Source organism: Phragmites australis, chromosome 5, assembly GCF_958298935.1.
Source record: "Phragmites australis chromosome 5, lpPhrAust1.1, whole genome shotgun sequence".
Lineage (NCBI taxonomy): Eukaryota > Viridiplantae > Streptophyta > Magnoliopsida > Poales > Poaceae > Phragmites > Phragmites australis.
This window is the reverse complement of record NC_084925.1, coordinates 27,459,811-27,483,323: the sequence shown is the minus strand read 5'-3', so window position 1 is coordinate 27,483,323 and position 23,513 is coordinate 27,459,811. Positions and strand designations below refer to the sequence as shown.

At 42.4% G+C, this 23,513-nt stretch overlaps 2 protein-coding genes across 3 annotated transcripts; one reads left to right on the top strand and one right to left on the bottom strand.

Annotated features, from left to right (window-relative positions):
* The first annotated feature begins 13,900 nt into the window (after window positions 1-13,900).
* LOC133919061 (uncharacterized) lies at window positions 13,901-19,431 on the top strand. 2 transcript variants are annotated; one of them, XM_062363291.1, is made up of 5 exons: window positions 13,902-14,267; window positions 14,359-16,509; window positions 17,056-17,236; window positions 17,357-17,405; window positions 19,058-19,431. In XM_062363291.1, the coding sequence occupies exons 2-5, from the start codon at window positions 14,411-14,413 to the stop codon at window positions 19,108-19,110; spliced, it is 2,382 nt and encodes a 793-aa protein (XP_062219275.1). In that variant the 5' UTR covers window positions 13,902-14,267; window positions 14,359-14,410; the 3' UTR covers window positions 19,111-19,431. The 2 variants fall into 2 exon arrangements, with proteins under 2 accessions (XP_062219276.1, XP_062219275.1); XM_062363292.1 differs by lacking the exons at window positions 17,357-17,405; window positions 19,058-19,431 and adding an exon at window positions 16,795-16,885 and having other exon boundaries at window positions 13,901-14,267; window positions 17,056-17,193.
* A 943-nt stretch (window positions 19,432-20,374) lies between these two features.
* LOC133919063 (V-type proton ATPase 16 kDa proteolipid subunit-like) lies at window positions 20,375-22,996 on the bottom strand. Its single transcript, XM_062363294.1, has 2 exons — window positions 22,484-22,996; window positions 20,375-20,790 (listed from the first exon to the last, which is right to left on the bottom strand). Exons 1-2 carry the CDS (start codon window positions 22,849-22,851, stop codon window positions 20,658-20,660), a joined length of 501 nt encoding a protein of 166 aa, XP_062219278.1. The 5' UTR covers window positions 22,852-22,996; the 3' UTR covers window positions 20,375-20,657.
* Between the last annotated feature and the right edge of the window lie 517 nt (window positions 22,997-23,513).

Sequence of the window (23,513 nt, the reverse complement as noted above, 5' to 3'; positions counted from 1 at the left end):
ATTCACTGACATTGACCCTTGTTTCAGGCTGCAGAACTCCTTCTTCATCATGGCAATAGTGCATGTCAGCACATGATGGCGACGAAAAGCTTCCTTGAACTCTATCAAAGTGACTGACTCCTGATCCTCATGGGCGTTGCAGAAAGCATCCCACCAGTCAACGGTAGGATCGGCGAGTTGATGTGCAGCATACAGAACCTTCTCACGACCATTGCATTGGGCGATCAACAATTTTTTCTCAATTGTCTTAAGTCAATCATCTGCATCGAGCGGCTTAGTGGTGTGGGAGAATGTAAGTGGCTTAGTCTGCATGAATTTCCCTAACTTGGACTGATTGTGGTGGTGGGGCTATTGTGGCGGCTGATTCTGAGGAATCTGTTGCATGCTGGTTATTGTCTGGGCCATCCCTTGCAAGATCTGGGTTTGCATAGCTATAAGCTGCTCCATAGTCATCGGAGGTGGTGGTGGGGACAGGGTTTCTGTGTGGTTGCCAGTACTTCCGAGGGTGCTCCTGGTGTTGACCATCTGGCAAACTAGGGCATTGATAAGAGGAAAGCACTAAATTCTAAGAAGAAGTCTATGTTGTATAGACTAATTTTTTTTAAAAACTCTTATTATATTTATTACTTACTATCATCAAACACTAATTCTAAGATGTGGATGCAGACAAGATGCCTAAAGGCGATCCTACAACTCACACTTGACACTCACAAGCAATAAGATTCATAAGAACCAAAAACTCCAGAATGACCTAAACGACACTACCGATCGATCTCTATTATTCTAACAGGGGGCTACCTATCTGGTAGACATGGTGGGGTTACAGGTTCTCCATCTGAGTCACTATCTGGGTACTCTGATCTTGACATGGAGAGAGGTTCAGAGCGAGCTCTCTTGCTTGGGGGAGACACTGGTGTAGGAGTGAATTCGCGCAAGCGACGTTGAAGTGTCATGTTTTCTTCTTCAGCTTCTTCCAGATGATGGCGAACCTCCTTCAGTTCTTGCATGGTGCTTTTGTAGAGATGATCCAGGGTGACGGTGAGTCAAACTTGAATCTAGAGTGTGGTATTCTCTTCATTGCAATAGCATCGAACTCTAGTATCTGGGCTTGAGTCATCACGAACGAGGACGTAGCGGTACAACGAGTCCTTAGTTGTTGCTCCGTAGTCCAGGCACATGCGGTAGAGGGCTTGCCATGCGGCATCTCATATGCCTTCTTCGAAGCTGGACCTCCTTGTCTTCGTGGTGTAGGTGCATGCAACTCTAAACTCTCCCTTGTGTGCGCGGTGTCCATAGACGAAGCCTGTGACGGACCATTCTGTGCCGTTTTCTTGTCTTGTTCCTTCATATATCGGCTTCTTTTGGTGTCCCATGTCGGTAAGTAAGGTCCATAGCATTCTTGGCAAGATCCCTTAGCGCAATCCGTTGGAATATCGAACTTCGTTGAGATCCGACTCCATCTGTAGGTTTGAGCACATAAGGATGGTAAGTAAACCTTACTAGAAGAGAGTAGGGTAATGTAACACCCTGATTTTCAGAATTTACAACTTTCTAAAATTTTCCAAGATTATTGAATAGCTTCACCAATAGAGTAGGTTTAAAACCTATTTTCTTAATCATCAATCAATATAGGTTATTATTTTGTGTGCATTGCATGTTGAGTTTTGTTAGGAGCCAAGTAACTGCATTAGAGTTCTTTTTTTCTTTTCTTTCTCTTTGATATTTTGAGTGAAAAAGATTTTGAAAAGGTTTTTACAAAACTCAGTAGTGAATAAGTTAAGGATCTTAATGGTAGGAATTCAAAATCTTTGAATTCATCATCTATACAATCATTGATCATACCTGATCCTTCTCTAGGTCAATTCAAATCTTATCCAAATTCTTGTTTAAATTCAATCTCTCCTCTTTCTCAAATTCTACCCAAAATCTAAATTCAAATTCCTTATCTAGTCCTATTCTTGTTCAACCTCATCTTTTTCATTTCTCTTAAATTCACTCCGAATACAATTCAAATTCAAATCTTATTCAAATTTCTCTGCAAAAGTTTCCTTTCTAAACCCTAGATATACCTAAAGTATCTTTGGACTCAATCTTGCTCAAGTCCAAACCCTTAGCCAAGTCTTCTAGATGGCCCAACAAAGGATCCACGAAATCTGCAAGTTTTCACGGAGTCCTGGACAGCCTCATCTTTCCATGACGTTTCGGAGTTCAAAACGGTCTCAAATACAAATCTTGACAATACCAAAGTTGCAGGTCTCGTCGAGAGCTTCGATTTGAACCTATGGAAGTCCTCTTTTGGATAATGGACCTAGGAGTTATGGCCCCCGAAATCAGTGCTGCGCAGAGATGTCCGAGTTCAAACAGTTTATCTTGTGGCGCATTTTTTGAAATTAAGATGACGTTTTCAAATGTTCCAATGACTACCAAAGTTGTAGATCTTTTCGAGTACTACAATTTAGAATCAAGAAACGTCCAATTTGGAGTCCAGACAATTGAGATATCATCCTCGGAATACAGAGCTGCGAAAAAGGAAATCGTAACCGACTCAAACTCCAATCCAATTCGTGTTCGGTTTGGACTCCACCTTATCCAGCCGCCCCTAGCCCTATAAATATGAGTTGCACGTCTTCTCCTACCTCTATTCCATACCCCCAAGCCCTAGAAGTCGCTGCTGCCCTATCTGTGCGTCGCCGGAGCCGCCGCCGCCGACTGTGATGCGCTACGTCATCTTCTCCGTGAATCCTCCTTCTTCCACCATCAAAGTAAGGTGAGGACCCCTTCTTATCCTCCCTTACTACTGTCTTATCATGCAGAGTCAATATGATGGGTAGTCACCTATGTTAGGGTTTTCCCTAGATTTTCCCTTACCATCCCTTGGAACCTAGATGGTTATTGGTTTTTTTTTGTGTGAAAATAGATGGTTATTGGTTAGGAGTCTTTTATGGGTAGATTGCTTAGCCATGCTTTTGGGATGTTAAGAAGTGTCATAATCTTGACTAATGAATATATACAAAATCGCTGGTTAATTTGTTAATGGTCTAGTAACATGGAACCTTAGACCTTGAGCAAAGTAGTTTTGATGGTTATCATGGTTATGATGTTGGTTTAGTGTTTGCTCAAGTAACCTAAGTAAGGACCGGTTCGTAGAGCGACAACCCAAGAAGTAACGTACCAACCACGAGGCTGATATGGGTAAGGCGTGACATACTGATTAGAGTCTGTCCAGTGTGTGTTGGGTCAGCACAAAAGGGGGCTTCTGGGTAGGAGCTTAGCTTGCGTAAAGCCTGGCGGTGAAACCTAGTGGGCAGACACATACTGGATTAGTCTCTGGTTAGTGGAAAGTGTCATACAGTGATTGTTGGCGGTACACCACTGGCGTGTGTTAAGTGTTTCGCGAACACGGCAACATGGAATTCACTGACTCGTGGGGAAAGCTGGACAACCTCTGCAGAGTGTAAAACTGTTATAACAGCCGTGCTCACGGATATGAGAGACTTGGATCCTCACGTGATTAGTGGGTTGTGGTTATGGGTTTGGTTGTGGCTATGGTTCTGGTACAGGGAGTACTAGTTGGTTGTAGTTATGGTTCTGATACAGGGAGTACTAGATGGTTGTGGTTTTAGTTATAGTACAGGGAGTACTAGACGGTTATGGTATGCAAGGTGGGGAGCCTTGTGTGCTGTGTGTTGGACTGTATGGGTTACATTCACTTAATAATTGCTTAATGCTTTTGAGTCCAAATATATTTTCATTACTCGTATTTACGCAAATATACCATGTGTTAGCCTATTCTTGATATAAGCCTGCATATCATTACTTTCCCCACTTGCTGAGTACCTATATGCTCACATTTGCTATTTTCCCTACACCATGCGACATGTATGCTACTGCTCAGTGAGTGAAGATGTTGAGGACTATCAAGACGAGGTTGTGACATTCTAGGCGCGTGTCTCCCGGCCAGTTGCCTACGGTGTTGTTGGGCACCAGTGCTTCTGTTCCGCTGCAGATATCTTCATAGAAGACAATATATGTTAATTGCTGTAAGAGTTTAACGTTTATTTAATAAAAGTATTGCTTTTGTTACTTCACCTGTGACGTCCTTATGTGTGTTGAACATCCTGGACACATATAAGCCGCATCTGGTTTTATCCGTTAAAACCGGGTGTGACAGGTAAGGGGTCTTTAAGCATAGCTTTTAGGTTTTTTTTTTCAAAATTCCTCTTTTTAGGGTTGATCAGCTATCTAACGCTACGTTCTATGTCAATATAGCTCTGATACCACCTTTATCGAGACCGGTTCAAAAAACAAACCAATCTCACCTATGTGCTGAGCCCAGGAATCAATCTCAATATATAGTGACTTCATTTATGATAATCATTACAATATCCATACTTAATCGAATTAACCGTCTTACAAAAGTGACCTTCAAGGGTCGAAGAACCAATTAAACTACAGCGGAACTAAACGAACTACGAAAACTCTAATCCTTTACGACTCTCCCACATGCATCATCGACGTAGAAAGCATCTTAGAATGATCTACCTTCAGCGTACTCCTCGATACCTTCTCCAACTGAATGTTTAGTGATAGCAAGAGTGAGCACTTATCGTACTCAGCAAGTTGTGAAGGAATAGTATGCATATGAAGACTTGACAAGGATAAGGCTATATGGCTCACTTGCATAAATTGACATTGAAGTAAAAACATTTGAGAAGAAAATATAATTAAGTGAATAACCAGCCACCTCAAGATTTCCATCCATCTTGACTTAACCCACTAACCAACACATCAACCAAAGTTTCATCCACTAAGGTTGAACCCTCAATCATAGTTCACACCACTATGATTGACTGCCCTCAACTATGATTCCCACCATCACAGTAGACCTGACTAACCAAAACATCTAGTTATAATCATGGTAGGTTTTCAGTACCGCTCATGACCATGAGCACGGCTGAATATTCAGTTTTAACTCTGCAGACGTTGTACTTTACCCACAAGACGTATCATCTTGTTTTACCGAGCATCCGTTAGTTGATGGATAACTCTTACACACTACCAAGGTGTGCGCTAGGAATCCACTACAAAGCCTTTACAATGCCCCCTCTTAGTACATATCTACCCGCTAAGGTTTTACTGCCGCATGATTTCACCTCAACAACGGAAGCCCCCTCTTGCGCCTTTCGAATCTAAAGATATTGTCCATTCACCGCTCTTCTACCTGATCTACACTATACTGAGAGTAAGCAAATTACTTGGCTAGGCCTGTCCCATTCTAGGCTTGTGGTTGTACTATAAACACAGAAAGGTCACCCCACGAACCGGTCCTTAGATGAGCAAGACTACCACTTTTCAAACCATACATCCCATCATACCACATGCTCAAATACCTATACCATGTTGCTACGAAAGTTATACTATCATATTTTATCATTATTGTATAGGACCATTATCAAGTTCATAAAGCATTAATCATGTTTACCATCCCAAAGCAAGGCTAAGCATCATCTATCCATCCATAACCCAAAATCATACTAAGACGACAATGATGATAAGGAAAAACTAAGGTAAAACCTAACTCTTGGGATTCCCAATAATTTATCAGCATGCATGTTTACAGAATAAAACATTTGTAAAACTGGGATAAAAATGATCAAGAACACAACTTACCTTCACTAAACTCAGTTAGGTCTTCAAAATCTTGATCCTACAGACCTTCTAGTTCCTCTGAAACGTTGGTGTCTACTCGCAAAATACGCAGAAAAATAACAACACATAAACACCAAGATCCAAAAAGAACCAAACATCAGATTACACTATTTCGGACAATTCTGTGAAAGAACGAGTTAAAATGGAGCTACGATTTACAAGTTATGATTTTTCAAAGATTAGAACAGGACTGAAAAGATTATCTATAAACCAATTTATGTTGCTAGGAATTTTCTATGATTTTCCAAAGCTATCGATGATTTTCTAGGATTTTTCTAAAATTTTCTAGCATTTATTTGAATTATAAAACTATTTAAAACCATTAAATAGAATTAAATAAACCTATAAAACATTATAAAACATTTTTAGAAATTAATTTCCTATTGATTATAGTTTTCCAGAGTTATTTTTATATAGAAAACTATTTATTACGTAATATTTAACTATTATGATGTCATCAAAACAATTAAAAGAAAAGAAGATGCTAACTAAGCTTGCTGACTGGGCACTCCTTTCTAAGGTGGCTTGACACGTAGGACAAAATGCTGATATGGCTAGATAAGGTGGCAAGCAGGGGTGACTAGGATTATGGAGGACACATGGTGACGTCTGATTAGCTCGCGAAAGGGTACAAGGGGATCTAATCCTCACCATTGAATCAAGATCCAAAGGCTCAGATGCACTGGTGCTCAGCTCCAGTGGACAGAGGCAGCGACGGCGGCTTCCGCAGTGGTGCAGCGCCGAAACCTCGCTGAAAAGGCGCTCCGGTGACTAAATCTCGACAACGAGCGACGGAATAGGGGCGCAAGCGAACGGAAAACTCATCTATGTGCTTATCGAAGCCCAGGTGAACCCTCTAGCTAGGTCGATGACAGCGCACGGCGATGAACTTCCTTGGTCGGCGTTGCAAGCGGTGCTCCGGTGGCAATTGGCGGTCGGGATCACCTCGGGAAGTTTCCTTACGCTTCTGCGGTGCTTGAGGACTCCTCGGCAACAACGATCGAGCTTTGTCACGCAAGATTGATAGTGGCGGCTTTCTTCCCCGATGCGGCAGCAAATTCGCCGCCCTCAACGACTACCTGCTCGAAACTGACAGATTGCTCTGGGATGTTCTAGGGGAGGGGTCCAGGGCGCTATTTATACATGGAAGAGATAGGATTCGTGAGCGGCTCGGCTTCGATTTGAACGGCGGCGGCAAGCATTCGGACACCGATTTGAACTCCAGTCCACGTGGGGATAAGGCATTCTCAATCAGTTGCTTCTCCGCGCCTAGCAAGTTTCTAGACGGTCTTCTCCACCGTATGCGCGTTGGGCTTCATCCTTGGCTCATGGACGGCTTGGTCTTCTCGGCGGCGCAGCTCGGTGGCATGAGAGAGTGGGAGAGAGAGCGGGGCTGGAGGTAGGGGACGAGTTCGGGGGGTTGGGCAAAATACGTGGGCTTCGGCCCAGGGAAGGAGAGAGGAGGGGAAGCCGGTGGCAAGCTGGGCTGCCTCGGGCCGAAACAGGGAGAGGGGAAAGAGAGATGGGCTTTGGGTCCAAACAAACAAAGGCTTTTCTATTTCTTTTCCTATTTCCCTCATGTATATACACACATATATAGTGTATATATTATATACATATACCTATATTAGCTCACAAAAAATTCAGCAATCAACCAAAAATACATACATATATATCTATAACTATTATTTCTAGGAAAAAAATAGCCCTCAGTGTATATAAGTATTTATACACGTAACACACATATTTACATATATGTATATACATGGATAAAGCACATATACACACTTAGGATTTTATTTGATTTTGCAAATTCTTTTATTTCTTTTGGAAAAAGTTTTTGGCTTTATTGATTTTGAGAAATTGGGCTGTTACATGCTCTTAGTTGGTCGAGGAGCACGACCACCTACTCGGAGTTGGTCAAGGAGCCCGACCACTTGCTCGGAGTTGGTTGAGGAGCACGACCACCTGCTCGGAGTTGGTCGAGAAGCACGACCACCTACTCGGAGTTGGTTGAGGAGCGTGACCACCTGTGCGGGGCTGGTCGTGGATCTGATCGAGAAGCTGCTCGAGGAGTTTGAGGCACACGACGTTGGATCGGTCTACTTCAACTCTTCTTCCGCTGCACTGCGCGTCGAGCGGTAATGATCTATGATCTCCTACTAGCATGATTTCCTGGGTGAATGTGGTAGAAAATTTTTATTTTAGACTAGCGTAGCCTATCCGTTCCCCAACAGAATATGCATCCGCGACTATAGAAAGGAACTAAAGAAGGAAAGGAGATCGAAATACCTTTTATTTATTCCATCATTGGTTGGTCATCGTTACTAAGAAAACTGGGTTATAAAAAATTAGGAAGCAAGCCTGGCATGGAAGGAATAAATCATTATTCCATGATCAAGGTTATGAAAAAATTGAGAAGCAAGCTTAGCATAGATGGTATGAATCATTATTCCCTAATCAAGAAGACAAGGTGGGCAAACCTGGACATTTTGCCTAATATGTATGGCTGAAACGTAAAAATGACATATGTTCATGGTGATTTCTTAAATGAAGAGATCATGATTCAGACATTAACATGTCCATGCAAATCCACCTAGCATTTAAAAACTTGGACTACATAAAGAGTAGCACCTGACTTGAACCATGGGAGGAGACATATCTGCACATCATTGACCAAACAATATGTCCACATAGCGGCTATCACAGTATATATCATATTAAGGCTGCACAATGAACAAAGTATTATAATATATCAGAACATCTGAAAACTACCAGCATGAAAAGCTAGCTATGGGAAAACATTACACAAGGCTGAGATGAGAGAGCATTGTTCTTATACCACCCAAGGTAAAATAAATAACACATAAATAGAAATTATAAATTCTAACATGCAGCTAAAGGTCATGCTTTTTCACAATTTTCTCGGAAATGAATTATAACTGCCAACCCAAGGAGCATGTTGCAATATAATTTGCCAAGTTAAACATTAATGCTTCGAAACAGTTTATTGAAATGCTTTAATGCAAGGAAGTCCAAAACACAGAAAAATATTTGTAAATGAAGAACTAGGAACTCAAATATTGGAATAATAGCTCACAGGATACATGGTTTGTGTTCTAGAATATTGTTGCTTCTTGATCTAGTAGGCTTACCAGCTTAAGCCGAAGTCTTCTCACAAAAGGTGTCACGATAATTACTACATTAAAGTCTGAAAATAAAATAGCATAAAAGGTAAAGGTAGGCCTATATGTTCATACAATTGCTATGAATTAGTAATCCAACAAACAATCGGCACTGTGAATTTATGATGACTCAAATGTCATATTTTTTCAATGTTTTGTCCTTATATGCACTAAACTCAAGATGAACTAACTTTGTTCTGAGTTGGAAACTAAGTAAATTAAATATGAGAAAAGAAGCAGTATATTTTAACATTAGCACCAAAGCTTGGACATAACCATATGCATAAGCATCATCTATATGTCTACATAATCAAAATAGCACGTAGTATTATTTCCGTTGCTATGGGCAAACATAGCCACGTGATGGATGGGTTAAACTATGCATCTTCTTAGCTCAAATTTCACGTGATAAAGCAGTAGCAAGCAGATATTACATATATATCAATAATTTCTTTTGATTGCTTCGAGATGCACATTTAGAATATGAAAACGCGTTGCCCTCTACCCTTCTGTCCGAAAAATGAACCTCCATGTTCTGCCAAGAAGAACAATGCTTTATCACACGAAAAAACCAAGCAATGCAACATTACTAATTAATGGTAGCCCCATTAGCTCTAGGATAAAAGCATGAAAAAAATGCCAGCATGAGTGTTCGCACCGCTGATGCATTGCAACAGATGAGTGGCTAGTGTGATTAGATCAAAATACCTTTGTCCGGTGGTCACCAAAGCAAGGTCAAAATTAATTTACATTATCCAGTTACATCTGTAAAGAAGACTACAGAAAATAGAAATCAGCGTAAACAATATTAGAGTCACGGGAGAGAACCCAAATGTACCTTGAGGCAAAATCCTCATCACAATTAGCATCAAAGAGGTTTAGTGTGCCTGGGGTGCTTGGGCTTGCAGCTGCATCTCTGTGAAAGTCAGGGCATTGCGGCTGCCTAGGGTGGGGGTGAGGAGAGGTGGAAAGGTGGATGAGACGACGTGGAGGAGCATGAGGACCTTGATGACATAGCATCTTTGAAAAAAAAATAGAATCCAATGATATAGTAGATTAAATTGAGATGCATCACAGAGAAGGAACAATTTTACCTCCGCGATGCAACAACTGTTTCTACAAGCTTCTCCAATTTTAGCCTTCTATTCGGTAACCTGAATCATGCTCCATGCAACGATGCATCTGGATCAATGGAAAATAGGACTTTGACATGGTGAGGAAAACTAAGATGCAACTCAAAGAAAGAACAATTATATTCTTCTGCTTAGCAAATAGCTAAGTAAATGAAATATCCAATAACGACTTCAACTATACAAATGATTCTTAAACAGATGTTTCACAAAATCAAATCAAGTGAAACATGAGGTCTCATGAGCTATCACAAATGCATTGGTGATCATTAAGTTGTGATCCTTTACAAATAGCCCATGAGCAAGTGCAAGATTTTGTCATAATTAACACTCTTAGCAAAACTAAAATTAGTATGAAGAAATTACAATGCAGTATAACACCGAAGTAGTTCTCCTCGGAGAGTATTTTATGAATAAGCTTAATTGGCAACTAATTTCGTATCATAATACAAAATGTAGACCACAGTCATTGCTTGCTTCAAAAAAGTGAATAATTTAATTGCATGATCTATTTAAAACGAAAATTAAGGAGTCTCACACACCTTAATCCATTGATACCCTTGACATAGCCCTCACAATACTGCATGGTCTTTGTAAGCCTTGATCTTTAAAGAACATGCAAATGCTTATATCTCAAAGAAGCAAAAATCTAACAAACCAAACCTTTTAATATTAGTTGCTTGCTGCAGAAGTAGCTGGTGTCCAACTACATGCCATTTCAGAAAAACCATGGTCAATTCAATCCAAAAAGGCAAGAGGGAATTCACTGACTAACCAAAAAAATCTAGCACATGGCTAGAGGTTATCCTTGCATCAAAGAGCAATCAATAACTTACAACTAAGTAACAGCAATCGTGCTAGTTCCATCGTTCCCAAGCGAATGTGTTACAACATGTCTGGAAGCTCATCAATCAAGGATGCAAATCTCTTGTCCCTAAATGAAGCAAAAATCTAGATACGGATTACATGATGCCTATATTGTTCTGGGCAATGTACCAACTAATGAAATTATTAGCTTTCCCTAAACATGGGCTAGCTTAATCTATGTGAAGGTAAAAGATCGATAAACTTCTCTAGCTGCAGGCTGGCATGGATGAGCCAGCAGCAAACATGGGAATCCATGGTACAACTGAAAGGATCTAATGGCCCTAGAGGGGGTGAATAGGGCACTAATCAAAAAACTAAACCAACTACCGAATTCTAGAATAAAGAGCAACCTTAGCCTAGAATGAATAAAAGCGACTAGACGACCTAGCAAGCTAGAATGATAAGCACAAACATGCAAGCATATAGAACATAAGTAAAGTGCGGAATTGAAACTTGCATGAAGGAAATGCTAGAAGCAAAATGCGGAATGTAACAAGAGTAGGGAAAGGGGACACCGAGTTTTTCCCGAGATATCAAAGAGTTGGCACTCTTCACTAATTCTCGTTGGAGCATCCACACAAGGATGTCGCTCTCCCTTGAGTCACCAAGACTCAAGTACTCACTAGTGATTGCCACTTCTCTATCTCTGGATTGGTGGGCATCAAACCAAGTACACGAGCTTTCCGAGTCTCCCATAAGACCTCTAAGAGCTCACCGAGAACACCTAAGAGTAACAAGCTAACTGGTTCACTTGATCCCTATCAAGCCTAAACAACAGCTAGATACACACTCGCTACTCTTGAAGCACTAATGGAGTCCTTAATCTTCAATTAAGAACTTGTAAATCACCTCAAGTGCTCTCCCTTGCTTCTAGATGATACACACTGTGTATGAATACTTCTAGGTTGCAAAAGAGACAAATGAAACCCAAGTGAGGGGGTATATATAGGCTAGAGGTCCAAATCTAGCTGTTGCACAACCACTCACATTTTTTGTAAACACCGGATGGTCCAGTGCGCACGCCTCTGTTAACACCGACAATCCGGTGAGTATACTTTTTCCACATGCTGGTCTACTAGCTGTCATTAGCCGTTGCAAAATACTCCGGTGTTCCTCCACATAGTATCACCAGACAATCCGGTGAGTTATAGTCTTTTGCACTGTGACACAAGTCACAAAATGCTCCGGTGTGATATTCATCTCATCACCGGATCATTTGGTGCCTTGTAATCCATTTCCTCCGAAAATACCAAACTTCTGTTAAATAGTCCGGTGATAACTCCTTTAAGTTACCGGACAATCCGGTTAGTTCAACTCAGATTTTCTCCAGAAAAACAATCCCTCTGTTAAATAGTTTGGTGTATGCGTCCTTCAGATCACTGGATAATCCGATGCATGTAACTTTAAATTTGTCTGAAAAATGACTCTTCTGTTAAATGCTCCGGTGCAAAATTCCTCCCATCACCGGACAATCCGACGAGGTCATTTGAAATTTTCACAAAGAAGGAAATTAGTCCAGTGAGTTTAATTCTTCTCGTATTGGACAATCCGATGAGAACAAACTTTCTGAAACTCGTCCAATTCAATCGACTTTGAGTTCTAACTTCTTAACTTCTAACGCATGGGCTTCTTTGAGCTACCTAGTGCTAGATTTTCACAAGTGTGCATCCAACTATGTCTAGACTCAACTAGGTCAAACTACAATACTTAGCCCTCCTTTATAGTACGATCAAAAGACAAAAAGAGTCATATATCTACTCTAAGTGTCCTTCATTACCTTGTGACACTTAGAACTAGAAGATCCTTAATCTTGACGCAAATGTCCGTTGATTGACCAATAGAATTCCGTGAGGGACCAAGAAAACCCATTCAATCATTGTGAACTAAAAAAATTTAATTCCCTTCAAAACATACGCATTAGTCACAATAATACGGTTGTTATTAATCACCGAAATACTTACCACTTATTTAGGGGCCTAGATGCTACAACAACAAATAAACCATGGTGGCCTGCAAGAAACAATAGTACAATGGCAAGGTAACTAAGCCCAAATCACATTCTGATTAGCAAGGTCATACAGCTGCTCCTCAATAATAGCAAAGCACAAACACACCGATAAATTAGAGGAATAGAGAAAGGGGCTCACTCAGTAGCTGGAGAAGAATGAATTGATAGAAAATGGTGGTCATAGATTGAATCAACGGGTCAATTAGCTCTGACAAGGAAGGATCTGTTGCCATCAAGGAGGAAGGAGAGGACTGGAGAGAGCGATTCGGTGGTGGCAGCAAGGAGCGCAGAAGGCGGTGGTTGTTTCTCGAATGGACGAGCAGGTAGAGCTACAAAGAGCGAGGAGGGCGGCCTCACCGGCGCTCTGTAGGGGCGAAGGTGGCCGGTGGCGATGGATTTTGCCATGGTGAGCTTCTCCCCAGCACTAGCCTCGCGCATCCAATCCAAGCAGACCGACGAAGAGATCCTCAGGGTGGATTCGGCGATGCACCTGGGCTTCCCCTTCCGCGATGACTACCGATGAAGGGAGACGTGGCAGAGGGCGTCAGGCACGCACGATAGATTTGACATGAGGAGAAGGGGGATTTGCCAAGGTGGATCACAGGATAGCGCTGGTAGAGCAGAGGCACGAACCAACGCTCAACGTGCATCCCTCACCTAGCAGTTGCGAAAAAAAAATCATGAGCCTCCACCTAATTTCGCCTCCAAACGCAACGATGACCGCACGATGCAGCAAACAGGGAGGAAAATCGAACGAGAAGGATGTCGCGGCTAGACTTCAAGTCACACTGCTCTAATATATAGTAATGAGGAGCATTCCCATAAAAAAAGACTAGGAGAAGCGCACGGCCCACATGGCAGTCACGGCCTGCTATGTCATGGCTCAGCTGCTTCCAACCAACAACTTCGAAACCGTGTCGGCTCAATGACATCCCGGACCCACACTCTGGACCCACAGTCATCCCCGTACCTGCCCACCCCAGCAGCAGATAGAGCCATTCGATCCACGTGCACGCTCACGGCCATTTCACGCGCGCATCCAAAACTGATATTCCGACCCACCGAAAGCAGCGACCATTAATTTTCCTCCTCCTTTTTTTTTATCAATTTCTTCTATTAAACCAAGCATCAAATTCTTGCCGTAGAAATTAGAATTCCAAGCAGATAGCTGCACCATCTCGTCCTTCTAATCTACTAGGAAATTTCTTCCATTTTTTCTAGAAATTATTCCGCATCGATCGGACCAAGAACAGAGGGTAGACTCACAGGTAGAAAGAAACAAGAACTGAATTAGCGAGTGGTAATTGCTACCGCCGGTTGCTGGATTGCTCCAATTCGATGGCGAGATTGGCCGTTGAATCGTGACTCGTGAGTTCTGGCCCTCCTTTTAGGGTTTCCGATTCCCCGCCGCGAGGTAAAAGTTGCAGAAACCGTAACTTCTTTTTGGTGGTTGCCTCAGAATTTCTGGCGAATTTCTCGTGGATTCCGCGGAGAAAGGCGTGGCCTTTGCGATGCAGTACAACCACCGGAGCCGCCTGCCGCCGCCGCCGCCGCCGCCGTTCGGCCGCGGCGGTGGGTTCCCCCGCGGCCACAAGCAGCTGTACGCTCCTCCTCCGCCGCCGGCGCCACTTCCGCCGCAACGCAAGTACGAGGTGCTCATGGAGGCCGGTCGCCTCGCGGCCGAGTACCTGGTCTCCAAGGGCGTGCTCCCGCCTGCTGCCCTGCAGCGCGGTGCCGGCAGCGCCGGCGCGTGGGCCGCTCCTTCTCTTCCTCCCCCGCCGCCGCCGCTGCCGCAGCAGGAAACCCCCGCGTTCTACGGCCGGAGGAGGTACGAGGATGAGTACAACGACAACCCTAGCGCTCGGCCTAGGCGGACCGATGTCACTAGTAGTATTACTAGCAGTAGAGATGATTACAGCAGTGGCAGCTACAATGGGAGAGGTAAGAGGAAGTATGCGGACTACAGGAGGGGTTATTCGGATTCGGGGAGGGACAGGGAGAAGGAGACGGGAATGGCTTTTTCGAATGGCCGGCGCGATGAGGAGGATGAGGATGAAGACGGGGCTCCTGGGTTCAAGCGGGAGCGGCGAGGCAGTCGGGGGAGTGATGAGGTGAGGAGTAGTGTAACAGAGGCGGTGAGGGAGGAGACGCCATTGATGACGAAGGCTGTAGGGGAGTTTGACATGGAGGATACCAAGTCGAAGTTTGTGAGCTCTGTTGAAGATGTTCAGAAGGATGCTGATGCTGTGCCGGAGGTGCAGGATGAGAACGAGGAAGGTGAGATGGATAACTGTAGCTTGGTGTTGAATTCAGAGTCAGAGGTGGTGATGCAAGCGATAGACGCTGATGATAATAATGCTTCTACTGGTATTATGGAGTTGGAGCCAAAGCATTTACCAGATGGTAAGGTTCCTTACGAGAAAGGTGAAGATGATGAGAAAGTTTCGGATGAGGCTGCTTTGGATCATAATACTTTTGATGTTGAGGTTACAAATGTGGAAAATAATATGTGTGATGATAGGAGGAATCTGCTTCACTATTGTGGTTTTGCAAGAGCTCCAACAAGGCCCAGGTCAGTGCGTGCACATAGAAATGCGGCATCTATCCCAGGAGAAACTTCAGTAGCAGAAACAGTTGATCTGGTTTCTTCTGGACAAGCTTCCCAGCCGGTGATCGATGAATCTGCAAAGGAGATCTCTTTGACTAACATCCAGTCAGAAAATGGAGAAGATCAAATCTGCCAAGTAAACAGTAACTGTAGTGTTGTCTGTGATGAACCAATGGAACCAATGCTTCTTCAAGAAAATGGAACATCAGTTGTGACTGAAAATATGAGAGAAGAGAAGGGTGATCCACAACTACATGTGGTACAGGAATATAAGGAAGAAACTAATCTATCTCCGTTGGCGGCTTCTCACAAGGATAGCTTGCCCCAAGAGGATAGCTTGATGCAAGAAACTGACTTGTCTCCCTTAACAAGTTCTCACAACGACAGCTTGCCACAAGAGGATAGCTTGATGCAAGAAACTGGCTTGTCTCCCTTAACAGCTTCTCACAAGGATGGCTTGATTGAAGAAACTGAATTGTCTCCATTGACAGTTTCTCACAAGGAGAGCTTGATGCATGCAACTGACTTGTCTCGGACAATGTCTTCTCATGAGAATAACTTAAAGTTGCAATTTAAGGAAGGAACACAGATCTGTGATATTGATACACTGCCACAAGATGTGGACTTGATTGAGTTATCTGATCAAAGGGAAATCGTGGGTGCTGAACTATGTCCTAATGTTGGGGCTGAAGCTGTCATCGAAATGGAAGAAGGAAAGCTGGATCAATCTAGCTCATTAAAAGCATCTGATTTTGACCTGGTTGGTGGTACAGATGTTGCTGCAATACACTACAATACAGCATTGGTCCAATCGTCTGCAACCATATCTTCCACAGAGCCGCATAAAAAACAGCAAGAGGACCCTGGAACCACTGCAGGTACCAATGCTAGTGCTACAGATGGTTTATGCCAGCTTCCATTTGAGAATAAGGATGTTCAAGTAATTGATATAGAATGTGACACACCAATTGAAGTTGGTGGCTTTGGTTCTTCGAAATCAAAGTGAGTTTCTTCTACTACAATTATTTTCTAGCCTTGCATGCTGGGCCAATGGATTTCACTTTTCTTGTTGCTACCATGTTTTCATGATATAGAAATTCTTGGTAGTCTTGAAAATGGTCTCCTTAGTTCTGTATTTCTCTTTGATTTTTTTTCCCATGTGTCAAGAGGCCTGTCAGATAGTTCATGCCAATGCGTTTTTGCTTTAACACACCAATATGCTGTTTGAAAATTTTCTACATCATGGCATTTCTAATCAGATATTAATACTACGTGTTTTTCTATCAGGAACAAGATGATATGCTCTAGCAATGGATTTCAATTTTCATGTTGCTGCCATGTTTTCATGATATAGGAATTCTTGGTGGTCCTGAAAATGGTCTCCGTAGTTCCGTATTTCTCTTTGATATTTTTTCCCATGTGTCAAGAGGGCTATCAGATAGTGCCCGCCAATGTGCTGTTGCTTTAGCACACCAATATGATGTTTGTAATATTTTCTGTATTATAGTGTTTCTAATCACACATATATATTACGTGTTTTTCTATCAGGAACGATATGATATGTTCTAGCATGGATAGCATGATGCACCCTGACTTACATACGGATGCTCTTCCTGGTATTCAAGATGGTTACAATCTTGAATTTTCCAATTTCCTCGGTGCTGACATACCATGCTACCCACCAATGCAGTCAGATATTCATGCTGGAATAGGTGCCAATGACTCAGAGGTGAGGCTGCCTGATACTTTAATATAGTTTCCACTTTCAGGCTTTTGTAAAGTCCCAGTGAATAATTACTGCATTTCTTGCGTGGATAATGTATTGATGTTTCTGTTTTTCCTCTTGCAGGGTATTACCGTCATGGATGATCCAATATATGGGTCCCTCACTGATATTGGTAAGTGTGACTAATTTTTCTGTTCCCTTACTTTGCTATATCGCCCTGCTTGAGGTCGCCATGTCCACTTTCTGTTTTTTCCTGTACTGCCAGTTTCAGATGCATGGTTATTAATTTAATGTTGTTTGCCTTTTTGGATGAAGCATTCCCGTACCGGGCTGTATCCAGTTAATAAATCCCCTCTCTATGTATAAATCACATCATGTGCACATAGCTACAGATAGTTAAACAAATAGGTCATGGAGTGATCTGTATTGTCTGTACTCTGGAAACAAAACTGAATGCAACCTCTTTTGTTCAATTTTAGGAAATGGAATGGAACATAATCAACAATTTTGCTCACATGTCCTTTGCCATATTCCTATTCAATTATATACTTGGGAAGATATAGGCGATTGATGAATGTAACTGTAACTCCTGTGAACTTAAAAAATGAGAAACAAGTGTCTCTAAAAGAATCTTGGGTTACAAAATAATTTCGAATACATTATGTAGTCATTAGTCTGCAAGCTAATCTGTTCAGTGTGGAGGGCAAATTCTCAGTCTAGGCTCTAGAGTAATATTAAATTTAAATACACTATTTTTTCATAACTCAACCACACATTTGTACATTGAGATTGTGCAACTTTGAAGATTCAATAAGCTTAGAATTTCCATATATATCCGGTGCGCCTAGAAATTTGTAGCCAAAGGCTGTTTTCTGTGGTCACTAATTTCATCTAACTGAGCAAGTTTTCAGTACTGGAGCAAACCCTCAACTACAAGAAAGAGATAAGATGTCTCATGGCATTGCCCACAGTCCAGGCCCAGTAGCATTTTTTATCACCAAAGGCGAGCCTTCATTTTCCTTTGAAGCCTAGCTGGTCCACCCTTCGTACACCTTCCGGGGTGCAGAAGCCACACTTGCATGAACTTGAAGCATACAGACCATTCCCACCATATTTAAAAAGAAGTGGATGACTACATGGGATTTGAGCCTGCGACCTAACAGCTATATATCACTACTCCCCACCTGCACAAACCATCTGCACAAATGCAGCAGTTAGTTTAACAAGTTGGTACACAATCACATTTATACATACACATCAGTTCTACACACATGGTTTCTTTTTTCTTGCACAACTTGGCTGGTTTCTTTTTTCTTGCACAACTTGGCACTGTGAGCTTCCAAACTAGTATACTGTAAATGGCGGCCCTGCCTGCTCCTAGTTTCTTCTTCCGTACTTGCTTTGCTCATACTATTAGTCCAAGATTTGTGCATTTAGTGAATGTATCTGCCAGTCTTATTAGATTATAAACCAAAATGAAAATATTGAAAGTTTGAAACAGTATTTAGGTGCTAGTGAAATAGAGAAACTCAGGATTACTTCGTATTTGGTCATATTAACAAAATGGTAAAACGTGCTTGTTCAATGGCTTGGCAATTTAGGTGAACTGCTGGATGTTTGATTTTGGTGGGTAACATATCATAAACTTTGACATTTGCTCATTTCTTGTTCTTATTTTGGACTATGGGTAATGACACTTGTGCTTGTATTTTTTTATCGCATTGTACCATGCTTTAAGAGTTTGCTGGATAGTATCTTGTTGGATAATATCATAAGCAAGTTTCCGCCCGAAGCTGAAGTATCTCTTTGTTCTTATGGTTTCAGGTTTCATGGACGTGTGGGGGCAGCCGGCCCAGGACTATGACAAATTCTTCTAGTCCGCTGCTGAAGGCCGAAGTTCATAGTTCTGAAAAACAAATGAGTAGCGATAGTACAGGGGAGAATAAGTAAATTGCGCGTCGTCTCAAAGAAATGTTGTGTCCATTCTAATGTAGCGGTAGAGAAATTGTAGGTGTTGATACCGGTTCGACTGAGTTACTGATGCAACGGGACGGTTGGCGTATGTGTTCAGGTTGACTAGATTGACTGCTGTTCTCCTGTTTGGTCTAGATTGACTGCTATTCTCTTGACTGACTATGATATTCGTGTTTGGAACAATGCCTATGTTGGTTCTACGTATGCCATGTATGATATCGATATATGATGCATACTGAGCTTTGCTGGGCTAACGATTGGTATGTGGTAGATGGGCCACCGTTTATCATAATTGGGCTGCAAAACAGGGCGGTAGTGAGATTGTTGCTACAGGCTACAGCTGTCTCGGGGGGCATCGCTGCACGGGGGGCATCGCGGTGGATTTGGGGAAATGGCGTATGGAAGGACGGGGCCGTAGCAGCGCTGACGCCGGGATCAGTGGCGGCGAGGACAACGTGCTGGCGCCGCCGTCGGTGCTGGTGAGATCGGGGATGGGGAGGGGGAGGAGGACTAACGCTTACGACGGTCGGTTTTTCGGTTTCTAGTTTGCGGGTGTTTCTCTCTTTTTAGCGTGGAAGGGTGGTTTTTTATTAGGGGTGGGAAACTGGAGGAGGGAACCGACGTACAACCAACTCTACTTTATAGTGTAGAGATAACGGTGTTCACCGTGCTACCATGTCTTGGTACCGGATATTGATCAAGTTGGAAAAATGCTCGTTTCAGTTTACAGTATTTGAAGACGATGAGCAATGTCTTTGAAAGTAAAACTAACCGTCTCTCTCGTCTTTCAAAAATAAATAATAAAATTTGAACCATCTTGTACCAGAAAGAGGCACGTTAGAAATTAAGATACATGTACGATATAGTTTGGACTTTAGGCCTGGCATGTATACATGTATCTTAATCTCGTAAATTTTGCCTTAAAAATGGCTGAGCACCTGGGTTGGTAATCAGACTGGGACGAATCGAAAGAGGGTTGGTACAGCAGCAACATGTTTTCCTGGAAAGCCAAAAAAAATTGTGCAATCTCAATGGTAGATTGTAACAATGTCTTGTTCTTTAATCAAACAGTTTACATAACAGGACAAGTTGACAGCAAAAGCGTTTCCAAAATAAGCACACCAGAAACATTGCAATCCTCTACCGTTGGTAGCTAGGAGAGACTGATATCCGAATAGTAACAGATACCCAGTATTCCTTGTTTATTCACCAAACAGTATTCCTTGTTTATTCACCAAACCCTCGGAACCGTGTTCCCAAGCAACTAACGTAGCCAGGAGCGCAAAAACAGGTTACAAATAGATTTTGTACCACTATCAAGGATAGGCAAGCATGTGGCAAAGCAGAGCATAAGGTCTGAACAACAGCAAGAAACCATGAAAGATACATCACAAGAACTTTAATATGTCATCAGATCCATGAAAGTGGTACATGCATTCTAGCCTAATATCTAGTCTGCTCGGGATTGACCAGCACGAGATGACAAGATGATGCCGACAATGAGGCCGTAGAGTGCAAGCGCTTCAGCAAAGATGAGGATGAGAATCATACCAACGAACAATTTTGGCTGCTGAGCATTTGCCCTGAGAACAAAGGAGACAGCATTAGGACAAGCATAAAGGAAAGCATAAAACTCAGAATTCTTGCATGTCATTCCTAGAAACAGAATTAGCAAAACAGTACTAAGTGTTAATCTATAGTATTTCTTTTTTTTATAGGTAATCTATAGTTTTTCTAACCAGTTTAAACTGTTGTAAATGTAATCACTAAGAATCTTTATGCATGATTTTTCTTTCTTCAGAAGCTAATGCAAATTAAAAATATGTTGGTCCATGGCCAATCATGTGTTTCTGTATTCAAAGATAATATAACTTGCTGATCGTCAGATTCTAGTAACAGACAGAAGTATCCTAACAGTGGGAACTTAGTAATAGATTATGCAACATCCAATCACCTGCTGTGATCATATCACACAAGTTATAGGTATGCCCCATGCAATATATTGACTGTGTATACATAAGTTTGGTTGAAGTACTAGGATACTGCAGTGCATAAGAAAATGAAGAAAAGTACAGCAGTATCTAGAATGATTGAAATTGTGACTGGATAACAACGAAGTCAAGAAAAGTCAAATGTGAGCAACCATAGCGTATTCTAGTTATGGTGGATTGGAGATCATATTATTGCAATGATTGCTTACCAGCATTCAGATAAATGTTGGATAAATAGACAGAATTAATACAACACTGATATATAAAACCAGTTTTAATAAGGACAGCCATGTAGCTAAAAGGTCAATAAATTTAGGCCAAGGAAGACTCAGGGCTAAAGTGGGTTTGTACCTATTATATGATATGCATCTAGAATGAGCGTCAAAGGTTTCTCATGGGGATGAATCATTGTTGGTTTTGTGATGGATACATACTGGATATGCATCGGATTGCTTTTGCCATGTCCAAGGTGCATAGGTTCAGAAATGATTTGAACATCCCCGAAACTTATATAACCTTTTGGCACAACAAAATGCCATGTCACCATGCATGTATTATATTACTTTACTTTCCTATAGTTCAGCGATATATAAAAGAGAGAAACATTCATATCATATAATCAAGAGCAAAAAAGGTCTGAATAAATCCCACGGCTAGGCTATGGACCTATGGTTCAGAATGCCAGCTTCTTATGTCATACATTGATGTCAGTGCTACAGCATGTAGTACTCCAAGATTCAGAGTCCTATATAATTTTACTACAATGAAATACCATTCCATTTTGTCACAGTACATATTGTAAATGTACCAAAAAAAAGAACTTCCTTATTTCTGAAACAAACAGTACTTCAGCGAATTCAGAAGTCTATAACCCCTACACATACACGACATACTAGAAAGCTCCTAGATAATCCACTTGCTCGGTCTCATTCCACCTAAGGGCTTGTTTGGATAGTTCAGTTTCCACTCCAATCCATAGGGATTGGGAGGGATTAGTTTTATCCAAACAAGCCCAAAGCAACTCCATTTGCTTCCAAATACAGCTGGGAAGTGGGCAGTGATCCTGTTAATCTAAACAAACCCAGCTCGATTTGTTCCACTGACCATCCAAAGGGTGCAAAGATGAGTGAAATTCTACCGACACCCAACGAACAGCACATTCATAGCACTAAGAGACGGCTTTCTGATGCAATTTCATCACACGAACGGATGAACCAAAATGCACTAAAATAACCAAAAAAAAATGTTTGCTCCTTCGGCTGGGTGGATTTGGGATCAGGTTGACCTGACGCCAGCGTCGCCGACGATGCCGATGGCCATTCCGGCGGCGAGTCCAGCGAGGCCGCAGGCGAGGCCGGACGATAAGTGGGCGTAGCCGTCGAAGAGGAAGTAGGGCTTGGCCTTGGGGTTGATCCCGGTGCTGATGATGACGGCGATGATGAGGCCGTAGATGCCGAGCACTCCCGCCATGACCACGGGCACGATCGACTTCATGACCAGCTCCGGCCGCATCACGCCCATCGACGCCACCCCGACGCCGCTCTTGGCCGTGCCGTACGCGGCGCCCATACACGAGAACACCAGCGCCGCCGCGGCGCCTAGGAACCCGAAGAAGGGCGCCGTCTCGTCGCCGCTGAAGGTGGACGCGGCCATGGCCTGGGATTGGGTATTCTGACGAAACCCTAGGCGTTCGATCGAGAAGGGCGCGGTGTTCGCGGGGGTTTGGTGATTTTTTGGGGTGGGATGGTGGTGTGATGCGGGAGAGAGGAGACGACGACGGACGACCGGGCAGCCACGGGCGTTTGATCTGACTGTTTTGCCCCCGTCGGAGTGGCTGGTGGCATTTTGCACCAAGTAATCCTACGTGGCCGACCTTGTGAGGGATAAACCTCATTTACGATCTATAATCAATTAAAAGCCATGGAAAGTAAATAATCCTAGCCGAGGTTGACAACAAAAATAAGAAAGCTAATAAAATGACACGCGTCACACCTTGGATAGAATATAGCATTCAAATGCAACAGACTAACCAAGTCTCATAAGATTACTTTTGGTGTCATTATCCTCACGTCTCCCCACCAATATTTCTAGGTGTTAAATTTGCATGCCATGTGCGCGTGCAAATTCTCACAGGGTCTGCTTGGTTGGGTTGGCCTAGATGAATGTAGAGGGTGGGTTTAATCACATTCTTTTATTAAAATTGAAGCGGGATATGAATAGTGTGGGATATAAATACAGATGCAGATAGTCTCAATTATAAATACGGATCAAATATATGATAAGTCAGATGCAGACAATAACCGTCACGAATATTT

Excerpts from the sequence above, each read along its gene's own strand:
- LOC133919061 (XM_062363291.1), top strand. The coding sequence starts at position 14,411 with ATGCAGTACAACCACCGGAGCCGCCTGCCGCCGCCGCCGCCGCCGCCG. Across the intron at positions 17,237-17,356 it reads TAGGTGCCAATGACTCAGAG|GGTATTACCGTCATGGATGA; the intron begins GTGAGGCTGCCT and ends TTCCTCTTGCAG. Across the intron at positions 17,406-19,057 it reads TGGGTCCCTCACTGATATTG|GTTTCATGGACGTGTGGGGG; the intron begins GTAAGTGTGACT and ends TTATGGTTTCAG.
- LOC133919063 (XM_062363294.1), bottom strand. The coding sequence starts at position 22,851 with ATGGCCGCGTCCACCTTCAGCGGCGACGAGACGGCGCCCTTCTTCGGG. Across the intron at positions 20,791-22,483 it reads GTCGGCGACGCTGGCGTCAG|GGCAAATGCTCAGCAGCCAA; the intron begins GTCAACCTGATC and ends CTTTGTTCTCAG.